The sequence below is a fragment of the Arachis ipaensis genome, chromosome B9 (assembly GCF_059453495.1).
Source record: "Arachis ipaensis isolate K30076 ecotype BB chromosome B9, ASM5945349v1, whole genome shotgun sequence".
Taxonomy (NCBI): Eukaryota; Viridiplantae; Streptophyta; class Magnoliopsida; order Fabales; family Fabaceae; genus Arachis; species Arachis ipaensis.
In genome coordinates this window covers 149,812,057-149,837,841 of record NC_142444.1, presented here as the reverse complement: position 1 = coordinate 149,837,841, position 25,785 = coordinate 149,812,057, and the positions used below count along the sequence as shown (strand labels likewise).

The 25,785-nt window shown below is 38.3% G+C and overlaps 3 protein-coding genes across 5 annotated transcripts; all 3 read right to left on the bottom strand.

Annotated features, from left to right (window-relative positions):
* Positions 1–4,162: 4,162 nt before the first annotated feature.
* Positions 4,163–4,664, bottom strand: LOC107617071 (gibberellin-regulated protein 2-like). Of its 2 annotated transcripts, none has more exons than XM_016318891.3 (3): positions 4,602–4,664; positions 4,443–4,509; positions 4,163–4,344 (listed from the first exon to the last, which is right to left on the bottom strand). In XM_016318891.3, exons 1-3 carry the CDS (start codon positions 4,662–4,664, stop codon positions 4,163–4,165), a joined length of 312 nt encoding a protein of 103 aa, XP_016174377.1. The 2 variants fall into 2 exon arrangements, with proteins under 2 accessions (XP_016174377.1, XP_088356270.1); XM_088500144.1 differs by having other exon boundaries at positions 4,443–4,503.
* Positions 4,665–18,439: 13,775 nt separating this feature from the next.
* LOC107616363 (cypmaclein-like) lies at positions 18,440–18,943 on the bottom strand. 2 transcript variants are annotated; one of them, XM_016318327.3, is made up of 3 exons: positions 18,881–18,943; positions 18,723–18,789; positions 18,440–18,621 (listed from the first exon to the last, which is right to left on the bottom strand). In XM_016318327.3, the coding sequence occupies exons 1-3, from the start codon at positions 18,941–18,943 to the stop codon at positions 18,440–18,442; spliced, it is 312 nt and encodes a 103-aa protein (XP_016173813.1). The 2 variants fall into 2 exon arrangements, with proteins under 2 accessions (XP_016173813.1, XP_088356313.1); XM_088500187.1 differs by having other exon boundaries at positions 18,723–18,783.
* A 5,099-nt stretch (positions 18,944–24,042) lies between these two features.
* On the bottom strand, positions 24,043–24,903 carry LOC107616364 (gibberellin-regulated protein 2-like). The gene is made up of 3 exons (XM_016318328.3): positions 24,801–24,903; positions 24,642–24,708; positions 24,043–24,543 (listed from the first exon to the last, which is right to left on the bottom strand). Exons 1-3 carry the CDS (start codon positions 24,861–24,863, stop codon positions 24,362–24,364), a joined length of 312 nt encoding a protein of 103 aa, XP_016173814.1. The 5' UTR covers positions 24,864–24,903; the 3' UTR covers positions 24,043–24,361.
* Positions 24,904–25,785: the final 882 nt, after the last annotated feature.

Below are 25,785 nucleotides of genomic sequence, written 5' to 3'. Positions count from 1 at the left end.
TAAAAAATTGATATTATTGAAGGATAAAATTAAAATTTATTTCTATGTATCATTTTTGTCCCCAATGTTTTCGTCCTATTTAAGTCCCTAACGTTTCAAAATCGTCTCAATTTTGTCCCGCCATCAATTTTGTTAATGGATCCCTAACTGCAGGACAACATTGAGTCAGTTTTGAAACGTTAGGAACTTAAATAGGACGATTGAAACCTTAAGGACAACTTTGGGACTTACTCCAAACGTTGGGGAAAAAAATGATACTTTACTCTTAATAAAATTTGAATTCCACCACATGATAGAAATGGATTCCGTTGGAAGCAAGAAGCAATACATTTACTTTCTCTCGAAATTGGTTTCGGACCAAGCAAGCAAAATAATTTGGGCTCTTAGTAATGATTGAGTTCTGGCCCAAATAACAAAGAAATTTAGCCAATATAAAGTAGTTTTGCACAAGGCTGATTTTACTGGGTTTTGTTGATCAAGATATCAGCCTAATTAGCAAAACTTTGTTTCAGCCAACATAGTCACATCAATTTAACATCAAGGCTGAATGTATATGGGCTTGCACCAATTTTTTTTTCTTTTTGGCCCAGTTGCAAAATCTGCACCAACAAAATTATTAATTAAGCAAGTATGAATTAAGATCAAATTAATAATTTTGTAATTAATTGTTTTAATAATGTTTGTTCATCATCAAATTAAATATAGAGTTTTCCAAACTCATCAATATGAATTAAACATTAAAATTGAACAAAGCTACATTAAGTATGGACATGCAGCTTAAGTGTGATTGGATTTGAAAAGAAAAAAGAAATCAAAATTATTTGTAAATCTTAAGTTCAATGAAATGATGAATCTTGCATTGACATTGCAAATGCATGGTAGAAGTTCTGGCCAACTGATTCATGGGTCACAATGACTATACCTATTGAATTTGTTATCAAATTCTAGGCTCTAAAGGCTGTAACAAGAAGTTTATTTGAATCATTAGTAGAAGAATATGATAAAGTCAAACAGCACTGATTGACTTGATTAAATAAGAGAAGTCAGAGGCCTTTGGTTTACATCAAACTTGAAACACAATTCTGCATCTTAAGTCCACAACACTGCATATGGCACAAGCTATTTAGAAATCTGAACATTGCATTGCTTGAGGTGTGCCATTTGAAATGGCTATGATAACTTTGATGTAGCTAATATTATGTTATGCAGCCAAAAATGTAAGATGGTTTGAATTCGTCTTTTCAAGCTTTTGAAATGGCTATTTAAAGGAGAGATCATTAGAGCTTTAATTAAACAATGTATGCGGCTAGTGAACAACTTAAAGAAGTGACATAGCTGAAGGTTGTTTCCTTTTATGTAATCCCATATTCTTTTTATAACCTCAGCTCTTGATAACTCACTTTCTCCAGTACCAAGAAAATTTACAAGGGCATCAGATAGTTGAAGAGGTGCAAGAAAACCTGATTTCTCCCCTTCTGACGTTTTTACTTTTTCTTTGGTTCCTCTGATTCTGTCAGAATAGGTAAAGGATGCAGTGAACATGCTATTTTCATATAAACTTGTATCAACAAGTATAGTAACACGAAAACCACTACTACATACCATGAGTTACCCCAAGTTGGAGATATTAATAAGACAATTTTACGGATGATATATATGAACTTCAAATAGCATAGAGAATCCAGTTTTTTTTTTCACCAAATAATTATGTCATTTTCTGACCCCCTAAATTAAATGTTTATGTGACCTAATAATAGTTCAAGAACAACACTATGATATCAGGAAAACAAAGAAAAATATATATTCCCCATAATAGATGATCTCATGAAATTTTGGATCAACTTCCACGGTCCACTATAAATACAAGTCATAAAAAAAATTGTCATTTGAGCACAAACTAAAGTTTACAATTAACTTAGAACAAACTGTGAATAGATTTGGCAAACAACTTTGCACTTATTAGCAATTACACCAGCAAAAGAATAATTATGAGACTGTTATCAAGTTTCACTAGGACCTTGCAGCTTCTACTTCGCTGTCGAATAGCCCAAGATATATATACCTGCATCATGAAAAGCATCGCAATCTCTGTAACCGAAACGCTTTTTACCAATCGTTTCTTTGAAACATGCATTTTTTGTCAGAGCAGGGCCACTAACCTTCAACGGAGACACGACGGCAACTGACAAGACGACGGCGAGAGCAGAGACGATGCCAACCGGTGTGACCCGAAGGCGAGCTGGTCCAAGCCACGGACAGAGAAGCCAGCGAGGATGGAGACGACGTGCCGAGCTACCTGGGTTCTGGAAAGGGGGAAGAGGAAGAAGCGGAAGCGCTGAGAACCTGGAGACGGCCGCGGCAAAGAACCTAGGGCTAGGGTTTTGCTGTTTTGGTTTGGGGCTTTCAATGCTTTGCTTCAGAAGGGGTAAGAATGATTAGGGGAATTTGAGAAGATGAAGAACGATTAATTTTTTATTTTTTTGATATGTTTTGCTTTGCTTCAGAAGGAGGGGACGAATGATTAGGGAAATTGGAGAAGATAAAGAACAATTGATTTTTAGTTTTTTTTTTTTTATGTTTTTATTTTGTTGTTTAAATTATTTGAAACTATAAAATTAGAATTAATTGAATTCTAAAATTTGATTAATTTAAAAGGGTATTTTTGTCTAATCAAATAAAATAAGGATGTTTAAGACTTTTTATAAAATTAAACAAAAAATATTTTTTATTTTTATTTAATTAAAAAGGTGTATTAGTAAAAGTGGTGATATAATATATATTTTAAAAAGAAAAAATTAAATACTGATGAGGAAAATAAATTTCACGTACCTTATTATTACTTATCTATATTTTAAATGTATCGATATGTATAAATTTATCATCGTATCGTAGTAAGCACCTAAAATTTATTTCAGAAGCACTTCATATAAGGTGTCTCTATATACTTTAGTAATATTTTTATATGGTGCGTATTTATGAAATTAAAATATTTTTTATATTTATATTAATAAAAAAATAAGATCAAAGGAGCGTATAGTATTTGAAAATTAGCATAATATACACTAAAGATAAATAAAGACAATAAAAAGTACCATTAAGGACTGAAAAGAGAGGAAGCACTTATTTTCTGAGTTGCTAGAAAAGGTTTTTTTGGTTAGCTTTTGATTTTTTGGTTAGCGAGTTGCTAGAAAAGGTTTGTTTTGGCATTCCTGGCTACTTCTCCCGTTTTAATGAAAAAGAGTGATGAGTAATTGAAAGAAACAGAAAAGAATAGAATGGTCCGGTTATTTTGGGATTAAACATTTAGATTTAGTTTGGTAAAGTTTTTTGAAGAGGTGTTTGTGTTTTTTAAAAGTTCAAGTACTTTTTTGGGTTTGGTAAATAAAAAAGACCATATGCTTGTGCTTGCAGCTTTTAAAAGATCGGAATACTTTTAAAAGCACATAAGATAGAGCTTTTTAAAGTTGGTTTATGCTTTTTAAAATTTAAAAGTCTAATATAACCTAATATATTAACTAATTTTTAAATTTAATGCTTGCATTTATGTCTATTATAATATTTTTAAATTTTAAAAACTACTTTACTAAATACAATTGTTGTTACTTGTGTTTATTAAAAGTAATTTTTAATTTGATTTATCAAACATAAATACTACAACTTTTAAAAAGTAAAAACTTTACCAAATTAAACTTTAATAAGTGTATAAGAGTAGTTAAAAATAAGATAAAAATCACCATTCTAAGATATTTGTATTTATGATAAATAGGAAATAGATTCTCTCCAATTTTTTCAACACTTAAAGAAATGCAGTGTGATCTCCGTATAAGAGTAGTTAAAAACCATCCAATTTTTTCTTTACCTGGACCACTCCCTGTTAAATGCAATAACATTATGCGTATCAATCGACATAAAATAAAACCGTAACTTGGGACCAATGTCCTTCTCAACTTATCACCATATTCTCATACATTTACTTGCCCTGTGATGATTAAGACGATTAACCCACTTAATTTTTCATCAGATCTTAAGAGTAATCCACGAGCTATGTGCTTAACTAGTCTTGTTTGTTTTTCCCTTCCATAAACTTTGCATTATATTATTGTCTTGATAGCTGCATGCTTGCACATAGAAGAATATTGAACTCATGAATGATGATTCGCATTTAAGGGCACTTCAGTTTTCCTCCATGGGTGGTGAGAGAGGCGTAACAAGGACAGGCGTTTTGGTTGCCGGCGGTGCCAGGTGGCACGCAATTACACCTCTGGCAGCACGTCTTGCATGCCCTCATGCATATTTTTGGCCTTCCTGCCTTACTGCATCTGTGCCCGCACTTTCCACCACAATCTGCACCAATCATATTACTAATTAGTCATTAATTCACTCTTAATCACTTTTCATACCTAACCATACATTCATGACACAAGTTTTGCTTAATTACTTACCTATATGTTGGTGAGCTGCTGCCATGTCCTGATTTTCACCATGGATCTCCAACCCATGGATCTCCAACTGATCACAAGATGAAAATCAATTCATGTAATGAATAACATAGTGTGAAAATTAAAGAAATTAAAATTAAAATTGGAACTTAATTAATTTACCTCTTGTATAAAGATCAAGCAGATAATGAACAACACTAGTGTGGTAGTTCTGGTGGATGCCATTGCTTGCCTACTTAGCTTTCTTAGGTGACACAGACAATTGTGGGATGAGAAAAGATTGAATCCATGATGAGTTATTTATATGGAGAAGAAGGGTGATTTATTTTAGGATATATGGTTAGCAACATCGTTCAAACAAAGAGCCCTATTCATATGCATCATGTTGTGTTTGTGTGTCTACTTTGAAACTTTTCCAACTGTGATGGAAATCATTGAGAAGAAGGAGTCAAATATTTGTGAAGACTAATGCTTTTCAGATCCACTTATAGCTGTTTAAATTTGTCTACTAAATAAATTTATGCGTATCTCGTTTATATTATAAACGACTTGAATTTGAAGCGTGTAAATAAGATAAGTAATGCGTCAATTCTCAAGTATCACATATATAAATAATACTATAATATGCCGCAATACAAAATGTACTTTATCTCGTTTAAAAAAGATAAACTCAAACTCAACAATATATAAAACAATATAAATTAATAAATATACTACAAATTACATAAATCGATAAATAAAATAATTAAAATTTATTTAAAAAATCACATTCTTCTTTAGTTTTCTTAAAATAACAAGTTTTATATTATCAATAAAATTTATTATTTTTAATTATTATTTAACTAGTTCTAAATTTTAATTACTAAATTATAAATTTTAATAATATAAAAATAAAATTTAATAAAATATATATTAAAATATAAAATATAATTTATAACATATTTTTAGTCTAGCAATTTTTTTGGTCTAGCATTTTTAGCCATCAAAACGTGTTTGAAAAGTTTTTTTTAAGAGAAAAGAATTCTAATTTTATTAAAAAAAATTTAATTTTATTTTTAATTTAAATTCATAATTTAAAATGATGCATAATTTTGATAGAATTTAATTCTTGTTTTTATTTTTACTAATTTATCTTTAATTAAAAAAGACTGAATACTTTTGTAAGAATATTTTGGATTTTTTAATTTTTAAAACTATAACCATGAGAATGAAATTGGAAATTGTTCGGTAGGTCGGCTACCGGACGGTTCGGGTCAGGACCCTGAGGTCAACGTTTGGGATGGTGGAGAGGCTCGTCTGGTCGTGGTCTCCCGGTCCAGGGTGTGCGAGGTCCCGAGCACTTCGCATGGAGAGGGGGGTGCCACCTGCAAAGACACTCCGACGCTCTTGTCAGAATATGTGCAGGCAGAAGGGAGGTGGTGTAAGAATGTGACGTACCTCGGGGGGAGAGCCAGTCTCCCCCTTATATACATGTCAGTAGTGGGCCCCTCAAATGGACAGGCCCATACCCTCCAGGACGCTGTCCCACAGCTGTATGCAAGCCGTACGGGGCGCGTGTCCGGGTCGGGTGGAGGGCGCATTGCTGGGCCGGATGGAACTTGGGTCGGGTTGACCCGCGTGAATTTGGGTCAGGCCGTAACAGTGCCCCCGACGCGTTAGCGATGGCCATGAGGGCCATTGGTGGCGCGTGATGTCTTCGTTCGTGCGTTGTCGTCGGGTCGGCTGACCGTGGGAGAGACGCGTCTCTTGTGCGCGTGTCTCTTGGTCTGCTGTGGCATCCGTTTGCCGTTTCGTTCTTCGCGCTGGGCATTTAATGCTCATAATGATTCGAAAAAACCTGCGCGCAAAGACTATCTTGCCCCTGCTTCCTTTCGCGCTTCTGGCGGTGGTTTTTAAACAGTTTTCTCCCTATTCACCTCCCACTCTTGCTATTTCCAACTCCTTCTCTCCCTAACATCCAAAGCTTCTATTGCGAACTCCCTCCTGTTTCAACTTTCAGCCCAAGTTTCTTTCATCATCCCAGGTAATTTTTTGGTCTCTATCCTTTGGTATCTGTGCTATGTCCTGCTGCTGTGCGATTGCTGCTTGTGTTTGTTGCATGGCTAGTTTATTTTTGCCGAAAGGCTTTTCAATGTTGGGGTAGGTGAGTTAGGGGAGGGGTACCATTCTAGGATAGGTTTTTGGGTGGTTTATGTGGTAGGCGTAGTTTTTTAAGGTGTAGTTTCTGAGTTTTTTCGGGCTCCCGACCTCATAGACTAACGGAGTGGTACCCCGCTGTAGGTATGCCTCGCGTTGTCTCCCGGTCTTCTGGATCTGGTGCGGCTTACGACCCATATGCTTGGGTGACTGACGATATAAAGGAGTCGCCCAACCAAATGAGTTTGGAAGAGTTGACCGAGTTCCGGCAAGCCGGCCACTTGTGCGGTGGGACGGACGAGGAAGCCAACTATGAGGTCTCCGTTCCTGCCCCCCGCGAGCGTATTTATGAGCTCAACTTCCATTCTCCTCGGGTCCCCGATTGGATTTGGTTTTATAAATCCATGTTCACACAAGTCGGCGTACGGATACCGTTCTCGGATTTCCAAATGGCGCTCCTCAACCGGATATCCGTTTCCCCTTCTCAGCTCCATCCGAACAGTTGGGCTTCGATCCGCTGTTTCGAGATGGTTTGCGAGTACCTGGAGTTGCCGGTATCAGTAGACGTCTTTCTCTTCTTCTTTACCCTTACCAACCCTTCCAAGCAGGGAAAGGCGAGGAAGGGGTTTCTCTCTTTCCGTTCTGCCCAGGGTAGGAAGATATTTGGCCTCTTTGAGGACTCCTACCATGGCTTCAAAGACAAGTATTTCAAAGTTCGCCCCGTCAAAGGTCGTCACCCCTTTTGGTTGTCGTTAGAGGGGGAGCGCCTTATCCCGACGTACTGGAGTTTCGGGGCGGGGTCGAACTCCTTCATCAAGGTGACGTACAAAAGATTGTCGCCTGTAGATAAACAAATAGCTGACGTTCTTTTTGCTATTTTTGAAAAGAACCCCGTGAACCCTCATCTTCTTATGGGTGAACGGGAGGCCGGCAGGAGCTATATCCGTGAGTTGTCTTGTTTGCTTGTCTTTGCGTTTACTGTTGTTTCGTTTATCCGTTTTGACGACTAACGCGTTTGTTGTTTGTTGTAGTGGAAATGTCTGCCACTGTGGTCGGACTTGAAAACTTGATGAAGACCTTTTTTGAGGATAGTGACGACGAGAAAACGGAGAAGGATGCTGGGGAGGCGGAGGATCAGATCGGGAAGTCAGAGGGTCCGGCCGTGGAGGTTGAAGGTCAGGGTGAGGCTTCTTCTCGAGAGGCCGTTAAGGCGGGGAAAAGGCCTATCGGGGATTAGGGTTCCCCTATTCCCGAGGAGGCAACTGGCGGGCACTCAACCGCTTCTCACCAAGAAGATGATGACGTGGAGCTTATTCACACCCCCAAGAGGCGGAGGTCGTCAGCCAGCCCGGAGGGGGCCCTTAGTATCATGGAGAGGAATTTTGATGCAACAAGGTTTATAGATTCCCAATTGATTCCCGGGACGGAGGAACATTTCCTTGGCACTGAACTGGCTGGGCAGGCTAGATGGATATATCGGACTTTGCTCCGGGGAGCCGTAATAGCCCGAAAGGCTGAGTTCGAGTTGTCGGGGATGCAAGCTCTCCGGAGGAAGCTCGAGTCCTCCATTAAAGCCAATAATGATTTCAAAGTCCAAGTTGAGCAGCTCCAAGGTCAGTTGTCCGAAATGACGGAGAAGCTCAAGGTTTCGGAGGAGAAGGCGGCGTCTGCTGTCGAGAAGTTGAAAGTTTCGGACGAGTCGGTGGCCCGCCTAATCGAGCGGGAGATGACCTTGGAGGGCCAGCTGAACTCTGCCCATGGTCGTGTGGCGACCTTGGAGAAAGAGCGTGACGAAGCTGTCTCGTTGGCCGAGGTCGCTAGGTCGGAAGTTGAGGGGCTCAAAAAGAAGCTGAAGGCGACCAAGGATCAGGGAAAGAATGCAATTACTATGACTGAGGATGCCTTGAAGGCTCAAATGAAGATTGTGGCTCCCGACTTCGACACCCCTACTATTGGGGTCTTCAAAATGATTCAAGATGGCAAGGTTGTAGATATGCCGAGGAAGTGATTCCTTGTAACTTTGTGTATTTGTCGTTTGTTTGTTTTGAACAATTTGCTTGTTCGTCCCATATTTTGACGCTTTATAAGTTATCTTCATTTGGTTGCTTTATGATTTACGCTCGTTTCGTTGTCTGGTCGTGTTGCCGTTATTGTCTTACCGTTTATTCTGGGCGGGCTTATTTCTTGTGCCCGTCTCGCCGTTTTCACGTTTGGCAACGGTTCGGACCGATTTGGTCGCGTCGTCGTCGAATTGGTTAGGGCTTATGACCCGTCTGGCTCCCGGGGTGATCAATCCCGGGGTGCCATTTTAGGTATCAGTCGTGTGAAACAGATGTGAAGTAAGAAAATTTTAACAAGTAAAAAAAAAAATTTGAACAAGTGAAAATTAATCGTCAGCTGGGCAAGTATTTGTCAAAGTAAGTAGACAAGATGAATTAACATGTGGATAGGGCAAATATCAACTATCTGGTTAGGCTCCCTGGTCGGTGAGCCGGTGGATCATGAGTAGAACCTCTTTAGGTTACCTGCGTTCCATGTTCTGGGTATTTCCTTGCCGTCGAGCCTTTCGAGTTTGTAAGCGCCTTTGCCGAGTACCTCCCTTACCCTGTAGGGACCTTCCCAATTTACCGCCAGCTTACCTTCCCCTGGGGTCGGGACGCCGATGTCGTTGCGTCGCAGGACGAGGTCCCTTTCCTCGAAATCTCGTTTGAGGACTTTTGCGTTGTAACGCAGGGCTATTCTTTGTTTCAGCGCCGTTTCTGTTAGGTGAGCCATCTCCCTTGTTTCCTCTATCAGGTCTTTCTCGATCGCTTCGCTCATGCCCGCGAGTAGTAGTCGGGGGCTCGGTTCGCCGATTTCGACTGGTATCACCGCATCGACCCCGTATGTTAGGCGAAAGGGAGTTTCCCCCGTAGCGCTTTGCTCGGTTGTCCGGTAAGACCATAAGACGGAGGAGAGTTCGTCAGCCCAGCTTCCTTTCTTATTGTCTAGGCGCTTCTTTAGACCAAGAAGGACGACTTTGTTTGCGGCCTCTACCTGCCCGTTTGTTTGGGGATGTTCTATTGAGGAGAACTTTTGCTTTATCCCTAGGCCAGAGAGGAATTCCATGAACTTCTTGTCTGTGAACTGGGTCCCGTTGTCTGAGATAACGACCTCCGGGATACCGAAACGGGTTATCACCTGCCTCCACATGAACTTTCGGCAGTTGGAGGACGATATCGTGGCTAGTGGTTCAGCCTCCACCCATTTGGTATAGTAGTCAATGGCGACAATGAGGTATTTGACTTGTCCTGGGCCGACCGGGAAAGGTCCCAGGAGGTCGATTCCCCATTGTGCAAAAGGTCGTGTAGTCGTTAGCGAGCTTAGCTCGGAGGCCGGCGCCCTGTGGAAGTTGGCGTTTTGTTGACACTTTGTGCATTTTCTGACAAATTCCTTTGAGTCCTTCATCATTGTCGGCCAGTAGTATCCTGCTCGGATGAGCTTCCTTGCTAGGGCTTTGCCCCCGATGTGGTGTCCGCAACACCCCTCATGGACTTCTCTAAGCACGTAGTCCATTTGGTCGGGGTGCAAACACTTCAATAGGGGCTGGCTGAGTCCCTTTTTGAATAGTTGTCCCTGTATGATTGCATATCTGGCCGCCTCCCTTCTTAAAGCTTTGGCTGCTTTCTCATCTTCGGGCAACTTGCCGAGTTCCAGGAAGTTGGTGATGGGGTCCAGCCATGAGGGGCTCGACTTCGTCAAGTGGAGGGCGACCGTTGGTTCCTTCACCATGCCTTGGATGAGCGACCGGTTACCCGATCCTGGCTTTGTGCTCGCCAGCTTCGACAGGGGGTCTGCCCGTGTGTTCCTTTCTCTTGGAACGTGCTGGACGATGACCTCCTGGAACTGGCTTGTCATTTCCTTAACCTTTTCCAGGTATTTTTGGAGGAGGGGGTCCCGTGCTTGGTAGCTTCCGTTTACCTGCGAGGTGACGACTTGGGAGTCGCTGCATACTTCGACCCTCGTCGCCCCGACTTCCCGAGCTAGCATTAGTCCGCCCAGGAGAGCCTCATATTCTGCTTGGTTGTTCGACACTAGGAACTCGAACTTGGTCGATTGCTCATAGATGACCCCTGCTGGGCTTTCTAAGATGACCCCTGCTCCTCCGGACGTTTGGTTGGAGGCTCCATCCACATGAAGCCTCCACCGTGTGCCCGTTTCTTCGGGAGGGTCCCCTGTTACCTCCACCAAAAAGTCTGCCATTGCCTGGGCCTTGATTGCATGTCGGGGCTCATACTGTAGGTCATATTGTGAGAGCTCGATGGCCCAGGTCATCATCCTACCAGCCAAGTCAGGTTTTTGCAGTATTTGTCGAATCGCCTGATCCGTCCTCACGACTATACGGTGACTCTGGAAGTATTGTCTTAACCTTCGGGAGGACACTAGGAGCGCCAGCGCCAGTCTTTCCAGTTTGCTGTACCTCAGCTCTGGTCCCTGGAGTGCCCTGCTCACGAAGTAAACGGGCTGTTGGGTCTTTGCTTCTTCTGTAACGAGGACTGCGGCAAGCGCTTCCTCGGTTACTGACAGGTAGAGGTAGAGCGGTTCTCCGGCCCTGGGTTTCCCGAGAACTGGTGGTGCCGCCAAGATTTTCTTGAAGTGGTTGAATGCCTCTTCGCACGCTGGGGTCCATTCGAATGTCATTCCCTTTCTCATTAGATTGAAGAAGGGTAGGGCTCTTGCTGCCGATGCGCCGAGGAAACGGGATAAAGCTGTCAATCTTCCGGCAAGTCTCTGGACGTCTTTGATGCAACCCGGACTCTTCATCTGAAGGATCGCTTGGCACTTCTCAGGATTGGCTTTCACTCCTCTTTGGGTGATCATGAAACCCAGGAACTTTCCGGCCTCCATGGCGAACGCACATTTGAGCGGATTAAGCCTCATGCCGTGTTGCCGGAGGGACGAGAAAACGCCGTTAAGGTCGCTCAGGAGATCGTCGGGTCGTGCGGTCTTTGCGAGTATGTCATCCACGTAGACTTCTACTGTTTTGCCCATGAGTTCGCTGAATATCTTATTCATCAGCCTTTGGTATGTGGCCCCAGCATTTTTTAAACCAAAGGGCATTACCTTGTAACAATAGATGCCCCCTGGCGTTATGAACGCCGTTTTTTCCTCGTCGGGTCGGTGCATCGGTATCTGATTGTACCCTGAGTAGGCATCCATGAAGCTTAGATACCTGTACCCCGCCGCTGCGTCGACGAGTGCATCAATATTAGGCAAGGGGTAGCAGTCCTTGGGACAAGCCTTGTTGAGGTCAGAGTAGTCCACACACATTTTCCATTTCCCATTGTGTTTTTTAACCAGAACTACATTCGACAACCAAGTCGAGTAGTCCAGTTCCCGGATGAATCCCACTTCTAGGAGGCTGGCTGTTTGCTTGGCCACCTCTTCCGCCCTTTCCTGCGACATTTTTCTCCTTCTCTGGGCCACTGGTTTGGCTCCTGCCTTAACGGCCAGGTGATGCGACATGAGCTGGGGATCTATCCCGGGCATGTCAGCAGGTGTCCAGGCAAAGAGGTCGGCATTGGCCCTGATCATTTCCATCAAAGGCTCCTTTATCTCATGGGGGAGGTTTCTGTTTATGAATGTGAATTTATCGTTCTCCTCGCCGACTCTGAACTTTTCCAAGTCTCCTTTTGGCTCTGGTCTGGGTTTGTCGTCTACCCTGGCATCCAGGTCGGCCAGGAAGACCCCTGACGCTTCTTTGGATTTTTTCCTGAGAGAAAGGCTGGCGTGGTCACAAGCGACCGCCGTTTCCAAGTCGCCCCTGAAGGATCCCACGGATCCGTCATCGGTGATGAACTTCATCACCAGTAGTTTCGTACTGATAGCTGCCCCCAGGTCGTTAATGGTCTTTCTCCCTAGGATGATGTTATAAGCCGTGGAATCTCGTAATATTACAAAGTCTGCCATGACTGTTCTCTGTCTCTGCCCTTGTCCCACAGAGGTCGGGAGCGTGATGATTCCGTCCGGCTTGATGAAGTGGTCCCCTAACCCTACCACACCGTGCTGGTGGGTCGTCAGATCGGAATCTCTCAACCCCAGGGCATCGAAAACGTTTCGAAACATGATATTTGAGTCTGCCCCCGTGTCTACCAGGATTCGTTTGACGAGGCTAGTTCCGACCCTAGCCGTGATGACCATGGGCGGACTTTCCGGCACCTCGTCAAACCATTGGTCCTCCGGGCCGAAAGAGATAGGTGGGAGACCCTTGAGACTTCTAACAGATGAGGTGGAGACCGCTAGGACCTTGGCATCTTTTTTTTGCGCCGATTTTGACCTCGGGGCGGTATTCCTGGCCGTCACCACGTTTACCACCGTGAGACCGTGGTCGTCACCCTCTGGTTCTTGTCGTCGCCTTGTTGGTCGGGATCTGTCTTCGCCATCGTGGTCCCGGTTGCGTCTCCTTGGTTCCCTTATAAGGTGGGAGAAGTCGGCGAGTTTGCCGTCCCTGATAGCTTGCTCGAGGGCGTCCTTTAGGTCGAAGCAGTCTTGGGTCTTGTGCCCGTAACCCTTGTGATACTCGCAGTAGAGGTTCTTGTTTCCTCCCGTCCTGTCCTTCAGTGGTCGGGGCTTCGACAGTATCCCCTTTTCTGCTATCCGTTGGTAAACTTCAGTGATTGATGCCGTGAGGGGGGTATAGTTGGTGAACTTCCCAACTCGGGGGAACGGTTTGGGTGGTTTACTCGGACCGCCGTCCCTGGCGTGCTCCTTTGGTCTTTCTCTGCCTTCGAAGTGCCGGGCTTGGTTGTAGGTGGGCTGCCGTTTATTGGCAGCCACAACCCGGCTGACTTCCTCGTCATTGATGTATTCTTTGGCCACGCACTGGATCTCTTGCATTGTCCAGACGGGCTTTGTGGTGAGGTGTTTCCTGAAGTCCTCATTCGAGAGCCCGTTCGTCAAGCACAAACTTGCCACCGAGTCCGTCAGACCGTCAATTTCCAAGCACTCGTCATTAAAACGGTCCAGGTACTTCCTGGTCGGCTCCCCGAGTCTCTGTGTCACCCCTAGCAAATTGATTGGGTGTTTGGCTTTGACAATCCTAGTTGTGAATTGAGCCAAGAAGGCGTGGCTGATGTCGGAGAATTGGGTCACCGAGCCTTGCGGGAGGTTGTTGAACCACCGTATTGCCGGGCCCGCTAAGGTGACCGGGAAAACGCGACATCTGACCTCGTCTCCCACTCCTTCTAGGTTCATCATGGCCTCAAAGGCCGTCAAGTGTTCCAGGGGGTCTTGCGTTCCGTCATACTTCATGTCTGTCGGCTTGTCGAAGTGTTTCGGTAGCCGGACCTCGAGTACGGAACGGTGGAAAGGAGTCGCTCCTATTATGATGGGTCCTCGGACAGTTCTTCTCGACTCGTCGTTCTCGCGGCGCACCTCCTCGTCGCCCCTGTTCGACGCACGCCGCCTTTCGTGTCGGGCGTAGATGATGGGGTCTCGACTTCTTCTTCTGGGGTGTACCCGTCCCCCAGTGCTCTCCGACTCGTATTGGGGGCTGGGCGTGCGCCTCGAGCGGCTCCTTGAACGGGAACGGGTGGGGCTCCGCTCTGGGGAGCGTTGGTCGCGCTCTCTCTCTGCTAGCCTGCACTCTAAGTCCTGCATTCTGTGGCGTAGCTCTTGCATTATCCTGGCGTGGTTGTCACCTGTCCCCCCGAAGGGGCGTCTCTCGTAAGTTTGCGTCGCATCCCTTGGGGGCGACCTCTGTTGTTGCCGGGTTTCCGTCGCAACGGCGCCTCCCCCGAGCACGGGAGGCGCTACCTCGGAGCTTGTCCCAGTTTGGACCAGCACGAAATCCATGGACGATTTCCCCACAGACGGCGCCAATGTTCGGTAGGTCGGCTACCGGACGGTTCGGGTCAGGACCCTGAGGTCAACGCTTGGGATGGTGGAGAGGCTCGTCTGGTCGTGGTCTCCCGGTCCAGGGTGTGCGAGGTCCCGAGCACTTCGCATGGAGAGGGGGTGCCACCTGCAAAGACACTCCGACGCTCTTGTCAGAATATGTGCAGGCGGAAGGGAGGTGGTGTAAGAATGTGACGTACCTCGGGGGGAGAGCCAGTCTCCCCCTTATATACATGTCAGTAGTGGGCCCCTCAAATGGACAGACCCATACCCTCCAGGACGCTGTCCCACAGCTGTATGCAAGCCGTACGGGGCGCGTGTCCGGATCGGGTGGAGGGCGCATTGCTTGGCCGGATGAAACTTGGGTCGGGTTGACCCGCGTGAATTTGGATAGAATTTAATTCTTGTTTTTATTTTTACTAATTTATCTTTAATTAAAAAAGACTGAATACTTTTGTAAGAATATTTTGGATTTTTTAATTTTTAAAACTATAACCATGAGAATGAAATTGGAAATTAAACCAAAAGTGATTTAATTTATAAATAAAGTAAATGTAAGAATTAGAATTCTCATTGGAATTGTAATTATTAATTTTTGTTTTTTCAAAAACATGAAAAAAAAAAAATTCAATTCTTGAATATTATTAGTTAATTGCAAGCCAAAAACAATAATTTTTTCAAATTGTCTAGTATTTTTTTTTTACTATAAATTATATTCTAACGATTGTATAGTCTATCTTTTATATTTACTCACTGTACTCCGAAAAAAATAAACATACATGTAACTTTTTTTAATTGTTTAAGTTATAAGCTCGCCAGAAAAGTCCTTTCATTTCGTAGATGATGCATGCATTTAAAATGGTAGTAAAATCCATTTCGGAAGAGTTTTATGTGAATTATTTCTAACATTTTTATATGGTGCGTATTTAAGGAATTAAAATATTTTTATATTGAGTAAATTACTATTTCTATCCACAAAAGTTGAACACACTGACATATCTACCTATAAAAAAAAGAAATTATCATTTGTACTCATGAAATATGAATTTTGCACAACAAAATTATATAAACACTAAAAAATTATCTAAAATTCCTAAATTACCCTTATCTTTACCACCACTTTTCTAATCTCAAATCCCACTACCACCCCCTTTACCCAACCACATTTCTAACCCTAACCTTCTTCACCCAACCACCACTCCCTTTCTCTTTCTAATCTCAAATTCCATCACTATCCCCTTCACCCAACCACCTTTCTAACCCTAACTCTCTTCACTCCAGCCACCACCTCTTTTCCCTCCAAAACTCACACACGGAGACATTACACACACACCCCCACTCGAATATGAAGAAGAGAAGAGAAAGGGGAGGGAGACCGCACTGGCAACGTGGGGACTTGCCGCCGCTATCGCATCATCGTCACCGTTGTTGAGAGAGTTCGAAGAGGAGATGCGAGTTAGAACCAAGGAAAAGAGGAGTTGTCGCTGCCGTCGCGCTTTGCTGCTGCCGGCTCCGTCGCGTCTGTCGCCGCCATTGATTGAGTCCGTCGCTGTCGTTGTCGCTGGTCTGGAAGGAAGAGAGCGCGCAAGAAATCGGAGAAGGAGGAGAGGGCGATGGCACCGGTGGGTATGACTGCCACCATCGTCGTCGATACTGTTCAGTGAGGGAGGAAGAACCATTTTTTCTCTTTGCTTTTTCTATTGTTGTTGTTGTTGTTGTTGTTATTGCTTTATGTGAAGAAGATGATGATAGAGGTATAGTGGTGGTGGTGATGATGGTAGTGATGAAGGAAATGAGGTGGTGGTGCCTTTGAACTCCGAGTTTGACTCAGGCGAGGGCGAGACAAGGAAGGAGAGAATGAGGGGTGGATGATGCGAATGATGGTAAGGGTAATTTGAAAATTTTACGTGATTTTTTAGTGTTTGGATAATTTTATTATATGGAACTCATGTTTTATGGGTACAAATGGTAATTTTCTTCTTTTATGGGTAGATGTATCAGCGTGTTCAACTTTCGTGGGTAAAAATAGTAGTTTACTCTTTTATATTTATATTAATAAAAAAATCATATCAAAGAGGCGTATAGTATTTGAAAATTAATAAAACATGCACTAAAGATAAATAAAGACAGTAGAAAGTACTATTAGGTAGTGTTATATTAGAGAGATAGATACGAAAAAATTGAGACAGAGAGACAGAGATTGAAATAAGAATGAAACTCTAATTTAATTTGCACAAAGTTAGAATTAATTAATTGAAGTAGGGGTATTTTAAGTATAAAATATTATTAAAGTTTCAGTCTCCGTTTCCAAAATTTGCAGTCCTCTATGTTCTCACATTTTAGAGGTACTGAAATATTGAAATTTTGATAACAGAGACTGAAATTTTAGTATCAGTCTCTAAACCAACAAACATGATACTGAGTCCCAATTTTTCAGTCTCCATTCCAATACCTCAAAACAAACCGTCAAACTAGGGGTGCACATGGACTGGCCCGACCCGAAGACTCGACCCGGTCTCGTACATTTTATGGACTAATTTGGTGTGATTTTATTGGGTCTGTGGTCGGATAAGGGTCTCAAAGATAGACCCGGTCATTATTTCGGGTCGAGGCTGGGTCTAGGCGAATCCGGTTTCACTCGACTCATGTGCACCCTAAGAGAACTAAAAAAGATATATATGTTTTAAATTAATTTTAATATTATGTTATATTAATTATAAGCTTATTGTTTTATTTTTAATCATACTTGTTGAATTAGAAAATAGATCAAAGAAGCATTAAATTATAATTTATAAACAAATTCAATTTCAAATATGGACATCAACTTTTCGATAACAAATTTTTTCTTTATAAATAAATGTATCATAAATAAATTTTTTTATAAATAATTTTTTTATAAATTATTGTTAAAAGTTTAAAGATCCGATTTTGATCCAATTTGGTATCGGTATAGTTGTGACTCAAAAATGTTTAAATTTTGTCGAATTTTAAACTAAATTAGGATCTAAAATATAGATTAAATCCGAGTGAAGACAAATTCAATTTCACCCGAACCATGAACGCTCCTAAATTAAACGCTACCTTAAGAACTGAAAGAGAGGAAGCACTTATTGTTCTCAGTCGTTGGAAAAGATTTGTTTTGGCATTCTTAGCTAATTCTCTCGTTTTGATGAAAAAGAGTGATGAGTAATGAAAAGAAACAGAAAAGAATGGAATGATCTCGTTATTTTGGGATTGAGCATTTAATAAGTGTATAATAGTAATTAAAAATAAGAAAAAAATTGCAACTCTAAGGCATTTGTATTTAGGGGAGTGTTAGGTAAACAATAATTATTTTGAATAATATGAATAATTATTAATCAAATAAAAATATATTATACTCTAATTTAATGTTACTAATTAAATTTAAGACTAATTTACTCTTTTAATCCTATTAATTTATATTGTTCATACATTGTTTAAAAATGTTAGTTATCTATACTTTTTCTTGTATTTATGATAAAATTAATGTTAGGTAATCAATGATTTTTTTAATAACATAAATAACTACCAATAAAATAAAAACACATTACACCTTCAAATTATCCATCTAAATTTAAATAATAGAATAACCATCTGTACACTTAGTAAAATAAACATCCAATATATCTATTGTTCACATTGTTGATTAATGTTGTTGGTTACTTACACTTTTCTTTATGCCGAATACAATAACATTATGCTGATCAATCGACATAAAATAAAACTGTAACTTGGGACCAATGTCCTCCTCAACTTCTCACCATATTCTCATACATCTACTTGCCCTGTCATGATTAAGACGATTAACCCACTTAATTTTTCATCAGATCTTAAGAGTAATCCACGAGCTATGTGCTTAACTAGCCTTATTTGTTTTTTCCTTCGGTAAACTTTGCATTATATTATTGTCTTGATAACTGCATGCTTGCACATAGAAGAATATTGAACTCATGAATGATGATTCGCATTCAAGGGCACTTCAGTTTTCCTCCATGGGTGGTGAGAGAGGCGTAACAAGGACAGGCGTTTTGGTTGCCGGCGGTGCCAGGTGGCACGCAATTACACCTCTGGCAGCACGTCTTGCATGCCCTCATGCATATTTTTGGCCTTCCTGCCTTACTGCATCTGTACCCGCACTTTCTCCCACAATCTGCACCAATCATATTACTTATTAATCATTAATTCACTCTTAATCACTTCTCATACATAGCCATTCATTCATCACACAAGTTTTGCTTAATTCACTCTTACCTATATGTTGGTGAGCTGCTGCCATGTCCTGAGTTCCACCATGGATCTCCAACCCATGGATCTCCAACTGATCACAAAGATGAAAATCAATTCATGTAATGAACAACATAGTGTGAAAATTAAAGAAATTAAAATTAAAATTAACTTAATTAATTCACCTCTTGTATAAAGATCAAGCAAATAATGAACAACACTAGTGTGGTAGTTCTGGTGGATGCCATTGCTTGCCTACTTAGCTTTCTTAGGTGACACAGACAATTGTGGGATGAGAAAAGATTGAATCCATGATGAGTTATTTATATGGAGAAGAAGGGTGATTTATTTAGGATATATGGTTGGGAACATCGTTCAAACAAAGAGCCCTATTCATATGCATCATGTTGTGTTTGTGTGTCTACTTTGAAACTTTTCCAACTGTGACGAAGGAGTCAAATATTTGTGAAGACTAATGCTTTCAGATACTGTTATAACTGTTTAAATTTGTCGTACCAAATCAATTTATGCATGTCATTTATACGCTGAATTTGAAGCGTGTAAATGAGATACGTGGTGTTCAGCTCTTAAGTATCAGTGTGCAAATATGATACCTGCAACGCGAAATGTGTTTTTTTTTTTTGTCGTTTAAAGGAGATAGGTTCAAACTCAACAATATATAAAACGATATAAATTGATAAATATACTATAAATTACATAAATTGTTAAATAAAATAATTAAAACTTATTTAAAAAATTACATTGTTACGTTCTTTAGTTTTCTTAAAATAACAATTTTATATTATCAATAAAATTTATTATTTTTAATTAATATTTAAATAATTTTAAATTTTAAATATTAAACTATAAATTTTAAATTATAAATTTTAGTAATATAAAAATAAAATTTTAATAAAATATATATTAAAATATAAAATTTAATTTACAACATATTTTTAGTCTAGCAATTTTTTTCGGTTTAGTATTTTTAGCCATCAAAACGTATTTGAAAAATTTTTTTTTAAGAGAAAAGAATTCTAATTTTATTAAGAAAAAAATTTAGTTTTATTTTTAATTCAAATTCATAATTTAAAATGATAGCATAATTTTAATAGAATTTAATTCTTATTAATTTTATTTTTACTAATTTATCTTTAAGTAAAAAGGATTGAATATTTTGTAAGAATATTTTGGATTTTTTAATTTTTAAAATTATAACCATCAAAATAAAATTAGAAATTAGACGAAAAGTGATCTAATTTATAAATAGAGTAAATGTGAGAATTAGAATTCTCATTAGAATTATAATTATTAATTTTTGTTTTGTCTGAAACATAAAAAAAAATTCAATTCTTGAACATTATTAACTAATTGCGAGCCAAAAAACAATAATTTTTGCAGATCTTTTTGTATGTTTTTATTGTAAATTATACTCTAATGATTGTATAATCTATTTTTTATATTTACTCACTGTACTCGAAAAAAAGATGAATATACATGTAATTTTTTTTAATTGTTTAAGTTACAAGTTGAGATAATACTCAATTTGGTCCCTAAACTTACACGCGAATCTCAATTTAGTTCCTGAAGTTTCAATTGTCTCTATTTAGTCCCTGAAGTTTATAAACGTGCCTCATATTAGTCCCTGAGACCATTTTTAGTATAAAAACGTTAATAGAGCGCTGTTGTAGACTATCACATGTCACGTTAAAACTTGTAAAATGATATAATTTTGGTTTTGACATTTAAATAGCTCAAAAACGGCATCGTATTACTTATTTTGTTAGGTAAAATTTTAATAAACACCATTTAAGATGTTGTTTTTAGGTTATTTGAGTGTCAAAACCAAAACGACATCATTTTATAAAGTTTAGTGTGGCATCCGGCTGTCACGACAGTGTTCTGTTAACGTTTGTACGTTGAAAATTGTTTCAAGGACTAATATGAGTTATGTTCAAAGTTTGGGGACTAAATAGAGGCAATTGAAATTTCAGAGACTAAATTGAGACTCGCATGTAAGTTCAGGGATCAAATTGAGTATTATCTCTTACAAGTTGGACACAAGTCCTCTTATTTCGGGCTAATTTTTTTTTATATTGTTTAAATATATGTGTAATACATTGTTATTGGAAGATTTGGTATTTTTTTTATATGGTGTTTTATTCAAATTGGACGGTCCGATTTGTTTGAAGAAAAAAATAAACTACAAATCGAAGGGTCCGATTTATTTGAAGAAAAAAATATATTACAAATCGGAGGGTCCGTTTTGTATTTTTTATTTTTTAAAATAAAAATCGGACGGTCCGATTTTAACATTAAAAATTTTTTTATTTTCGAAATCACAAATCAGACCGTCCAATTTCTGATTGTTGGTTTAAAAAATGAAACAAATCGGAGGGTCCGAATTGTTTAAACCATACCAGAGTAAAACTCATCTCTTCTCACATCATTGTGAGATACACTCCTCTCTCTCTCACATGAAAAAGAAAAAGTGTCTTATTTCGTGAATGACGCATTGATAAAGAAATAAAAGATAAACAAGAAGATAAGGATTCAAACTGAATAAAAAGATAAATTGTAATTGAAATAAAAATAAAAAGAATAAATTGAAATTGAGTACAAAGAGAATCACTCTACTTTCTACCCAATTTCCTGACGCAACAAGAAAGGGACTCCTCAACCTAACTTGTCAAAGCCATAGTTTGGGAATTGAATCGAAGGGACTCCTCAACCTTCTACCCAATTCCCCGATACAACAAGAGAGAGACTCCTCAACCTCAATTGTCCACACCATGGTTTCATTACGAAACCAAAAAGGAGTTTTTAAACCTCTAAATCATTCTATACTACAACTACAATAGCTAAGGAGGTATTTATAACCTCTTATTAGGTTAAAACAAAGAAAAACCCTAAATTCCATAAACATAAGGCCCAATTTAGTAATTAAATAAACAAAATCAAAATACATTAAATTAAAATATTCTAAAAATGTAAACTAATATCTTCTAAATAATACTTGAACTCTTCATATCACGAATATTTGAAGCACGTATCATTCTCCTCCTCTTCAAAAAAGATTCGTCCTCGAATCTTGTAAGTGGAAAAAAAATAATATATGAAAAGGACAATAATTACAAGGAAGATAATTTCTTTTTTTTTTTGGTTTTTTTTCATCTTTTTTTATTTTTTTTCACTTTATGCTTTTTTTTTAAGCATAATGAAGCGCAAACAAAGACAAGAACACAAAGAAAGACGCGAGAGACACTGGACTCTTTTTTTTATGATAAAAGAAGAACAAATATAGATTAATAAGAATTAATCTAATACCTGAGCTCTGATACCAAATGATAAAGAAATAAAAGATAAACAAGAAGATAAGGATTCAAACTGAATAAAAAGATAAATTGTAATTGAAATAAAAATAAAAAGGATAAATTAAAATTGAGTACAAAGAAAATCACTCTACTTTCTACCAAATTTCCTGACGCAACAAGAAAAAGACTCCTTAACCTAACTTGTCAACGCCATAGTTTGGGAATTGAATCGAAGGGACTCCTCAACCTTTTACCCAATTTCCCGATGCAAGAGAGGGACTCCTCAACCTCAATTGTCCACACCATGATTTCATCATGAAACCAAAAAAAGGTTTTTAAACATCTAAATTATTCTATACTACAACTATAATAGTTAAGGAGGTATTTATAACCTCTTATTAGGTTAAAACAAAGAAAAATCCTAAAGCCCATAAACATAAGGCCCAATCTAGTAATTAAATAAACAAAATTAAAATACATTAAATTAAAATATTCTAAAAATGTAAACTAATATCTTCTAAATAACACTTGAACTCTTCATATCACGAACATTTGAAGCACCTATTACGGATGCATCTAAAATAGTAGTAAAATTCATTTTAGAGGGACTTCATGTGAATTGTGTCTGTATACTTTATATTTTAGTAATACTTTTACATGGTGCGTATTTAATGAATTAAAATATTTTTTATATTTATAATAATAAAAAAATCATATCAAAGGGGCATATAGTATTTGAAAATTAACAAAACATGCACTAAAGATAAATAAAAACAATAGAAAGTATCATTAGGTAGTGTTAGAGAGATAGAACAAAAAGACTGAAATTAAAAGATAGAGACTAAAATAAGTCTCAATATTATATTTGGTGTAAAGTGAAAAATAGAGATTGAAATAAAAATAAAACTCTAATTTAATTTGTATAAAGGATAAAGTTATAATTAATTAATTAAAATAGGAGTATTTTAAATATAAAATGTTATTAAAATTTTAGTCTCTGTTTTTAAAATTTTTTGTTCCCACTTTTTAGAGACTGAAAGTTTAATATCAGAATCAATAAACATGATATTGAGTTCTAGTTTCTCAATCTCCATTCCAATACCTCAAAATAAAAAGTCAAACTAGGGGGTGTACATGGCCCAATCCGGCCCGAAGACCCGCCCGACCCATACATTTTAGGAGCTAATTTGGTGTGATTTCATTGAGTTTAGAGTTGGGTAAGACTCTCAAAAATAGATTCGATCATTATTTCGGGTCGAGGCCAGATCAAGGCGAACATGGTTTTACTCGACTCATGTACTCCCTAAGGGAACTAAAAATGATATATATGTTTTAAATTAATTTCAATATTATGTGATATTAATTATAAGATTATTGTTTTATTTTTAGTCACACTTGTTGAATAAGAAAATGAGCAATGCTAGGGGGCCAACAACTTTGGTATTTTGTAACCATCAATTGGCCATCAATAGTGTTTTTAATGGTGTGAGATTACATCCAATGGTGAGAAATCACTCACTTTTCTTTTGATGGTTAAGTGCTGGCCAGAAAACACAAAAGTCGCTGGCCCCTAGACTTTTCTTAAGAGAATATATCAAAGAAGCATCAAATTAGAATTTGTGGACAAATTCAAGTTCAAATATACATATCAACTACTTTTCGGTAACAAATTTTTTCTTTATAAATAAATGCATCATAAATAAATTTTTTTATAATTTTTTTTTATAAATTATTGTTAAAGATTTAAAGATTCAATTTTTATCCAATTTAGACTCAGTATAGTTGTGCCCCAAAAATATTTACGTTTCATTGGGTCTAAGACCATATTAAAATCTAAAAAATAGACCCAATCGCGAGGAAGCACTTTTGTTCTCAGTGGTTGGAAAAGATTTGTTTTGGTATTCTTGGCTAATTCTCCCGTTTTGATGAAAAAGAGTGATGAGTAATGAAAAGAAACAGAAAAGAATGGAATGGTCTGGTTATTTTGGGATTGAGCATTTAATAAGTGTATAACAGTAATAAAAAATAAGATAAAAATCACAAGTCTAAGGTATTCGTATTTATATAAATACAATAACATTATGCGGATCAATCGGCATAAAATAAAACTGTAACTTGGAACCAATGTCCTCCTCAACTTCTCACCATATTCTCATACATTTACTTGCCCTGTCATGATTAAGACGATTAACCCACTTAATTTTTCATCAGATCTTAAGAGTAATCCACGAGCTATGTGCTTAATTAGCCTTATTTGTTTTTCCCTCCCATAAACTTTGCATTATATCATTGTCTTGATAACTGCGTGCTTGCACATAGAAGAATATTAAACTCATGAATGATGATTCACATTCAAGGGCACTTCAGTTTTCCTCCATGGGTGGTGAGAGAGGCGTAACAAGGACAGGCGTTTTGGTTGCCGGCGGTGCCAGGTGGCACGCAATTACACCTCTGGCAGCACGTCTTGCATGCCCTCATGCATATTTTTGGCCTTCCTGCCTTACTACATCTGTACCCGCACTTTCCACCACAATCTGCACCAATCATATTACTTATTAATCATTAATTCACTCTTAATCACTTCTCATACATAGCCATTCATTCATCACACAAGTTTTGCTTAATTACTTACCTATATGTTGGTGAGCTGCTGCCGTGTCCTGAGTTCCACCATGGATCTCCAACCCATGGATCTCCAACTGATCACAAATTGAAAATCAATTCATGTAATGAACAATATAGTGTGAAAAGTAAACAAATTAAAATTAAAATTGGAACTTAATTAATTCACCTCTTGTATAAAGATCAAACAGATAATGAACAACACTAGTGTGGTAGTTCTGGTGGATGCCATTGCTTGCCTACTTAGCTTTCTTAGGTGACACAGACAATTGTGGGATGAGAAAAGATTGAATCCATGATGAGTTATTTATATGGAGAAGAAGGGTGATTTATTTAGGATATATGGTTGGGAACATCGTTCAAACAAAGAGCCCTATTCATATGCATCATGTTGTGTTTGTGTGTCTACTTTGAAACTTTTCCAACTGTGATGGAAATCATTGAGAAGAAGGAGTCAAATATTTGTGAAGACTAATGCTTTTCAGATCCAGTTATAGCTGTCTGAAATTTGTCGTGTTTATGTAACGTGAATGTGCTTTATCTTGTTTACACATAAAAGAAATAGGCTCAAACTCAACGATATATAAAGCGATATAAATTAATAAATATAGTACAAATTATAAATTACATAAATCGATAAATAAAATAATTAAAACTTATTTAAAAAATCACGTTGTTCTTTAATTTTTCTAAAATAATAATTTTATATTATTAATAAAATTTATTATTTTTAATTAATATTTAACTAATTTTAATTTTTAAATACTAAATTATAAATTTAATAATATAAAAATAAAATTTTAATAAAATATATATTAAAATATAAAATACAATTTAGTCTAACAGTTTTTTTAGCGTAGCATTTTTAATTAGAATGTATTTGAAAAGTTTTTTTTTAAGAGAAAAGAATTCTAAGTTTATTAAGAAAAAAATTCAATTCTATTTTTATTCAAATTCATAATTTGAAATGATGCATAATTTTGATAGAATTTTATTTTTATTAGATTTTATTTTTACTAATATATCTTTAATTAAAAAAGATTGAATACTTTTATAGGAATATTTTAGATTTTTTAATTTTTAAAATTGTAACCATGAAAATGGAATTGAAAATTAAACTAAAAGTGATTTAATTTATAAATAGAGTAAATATA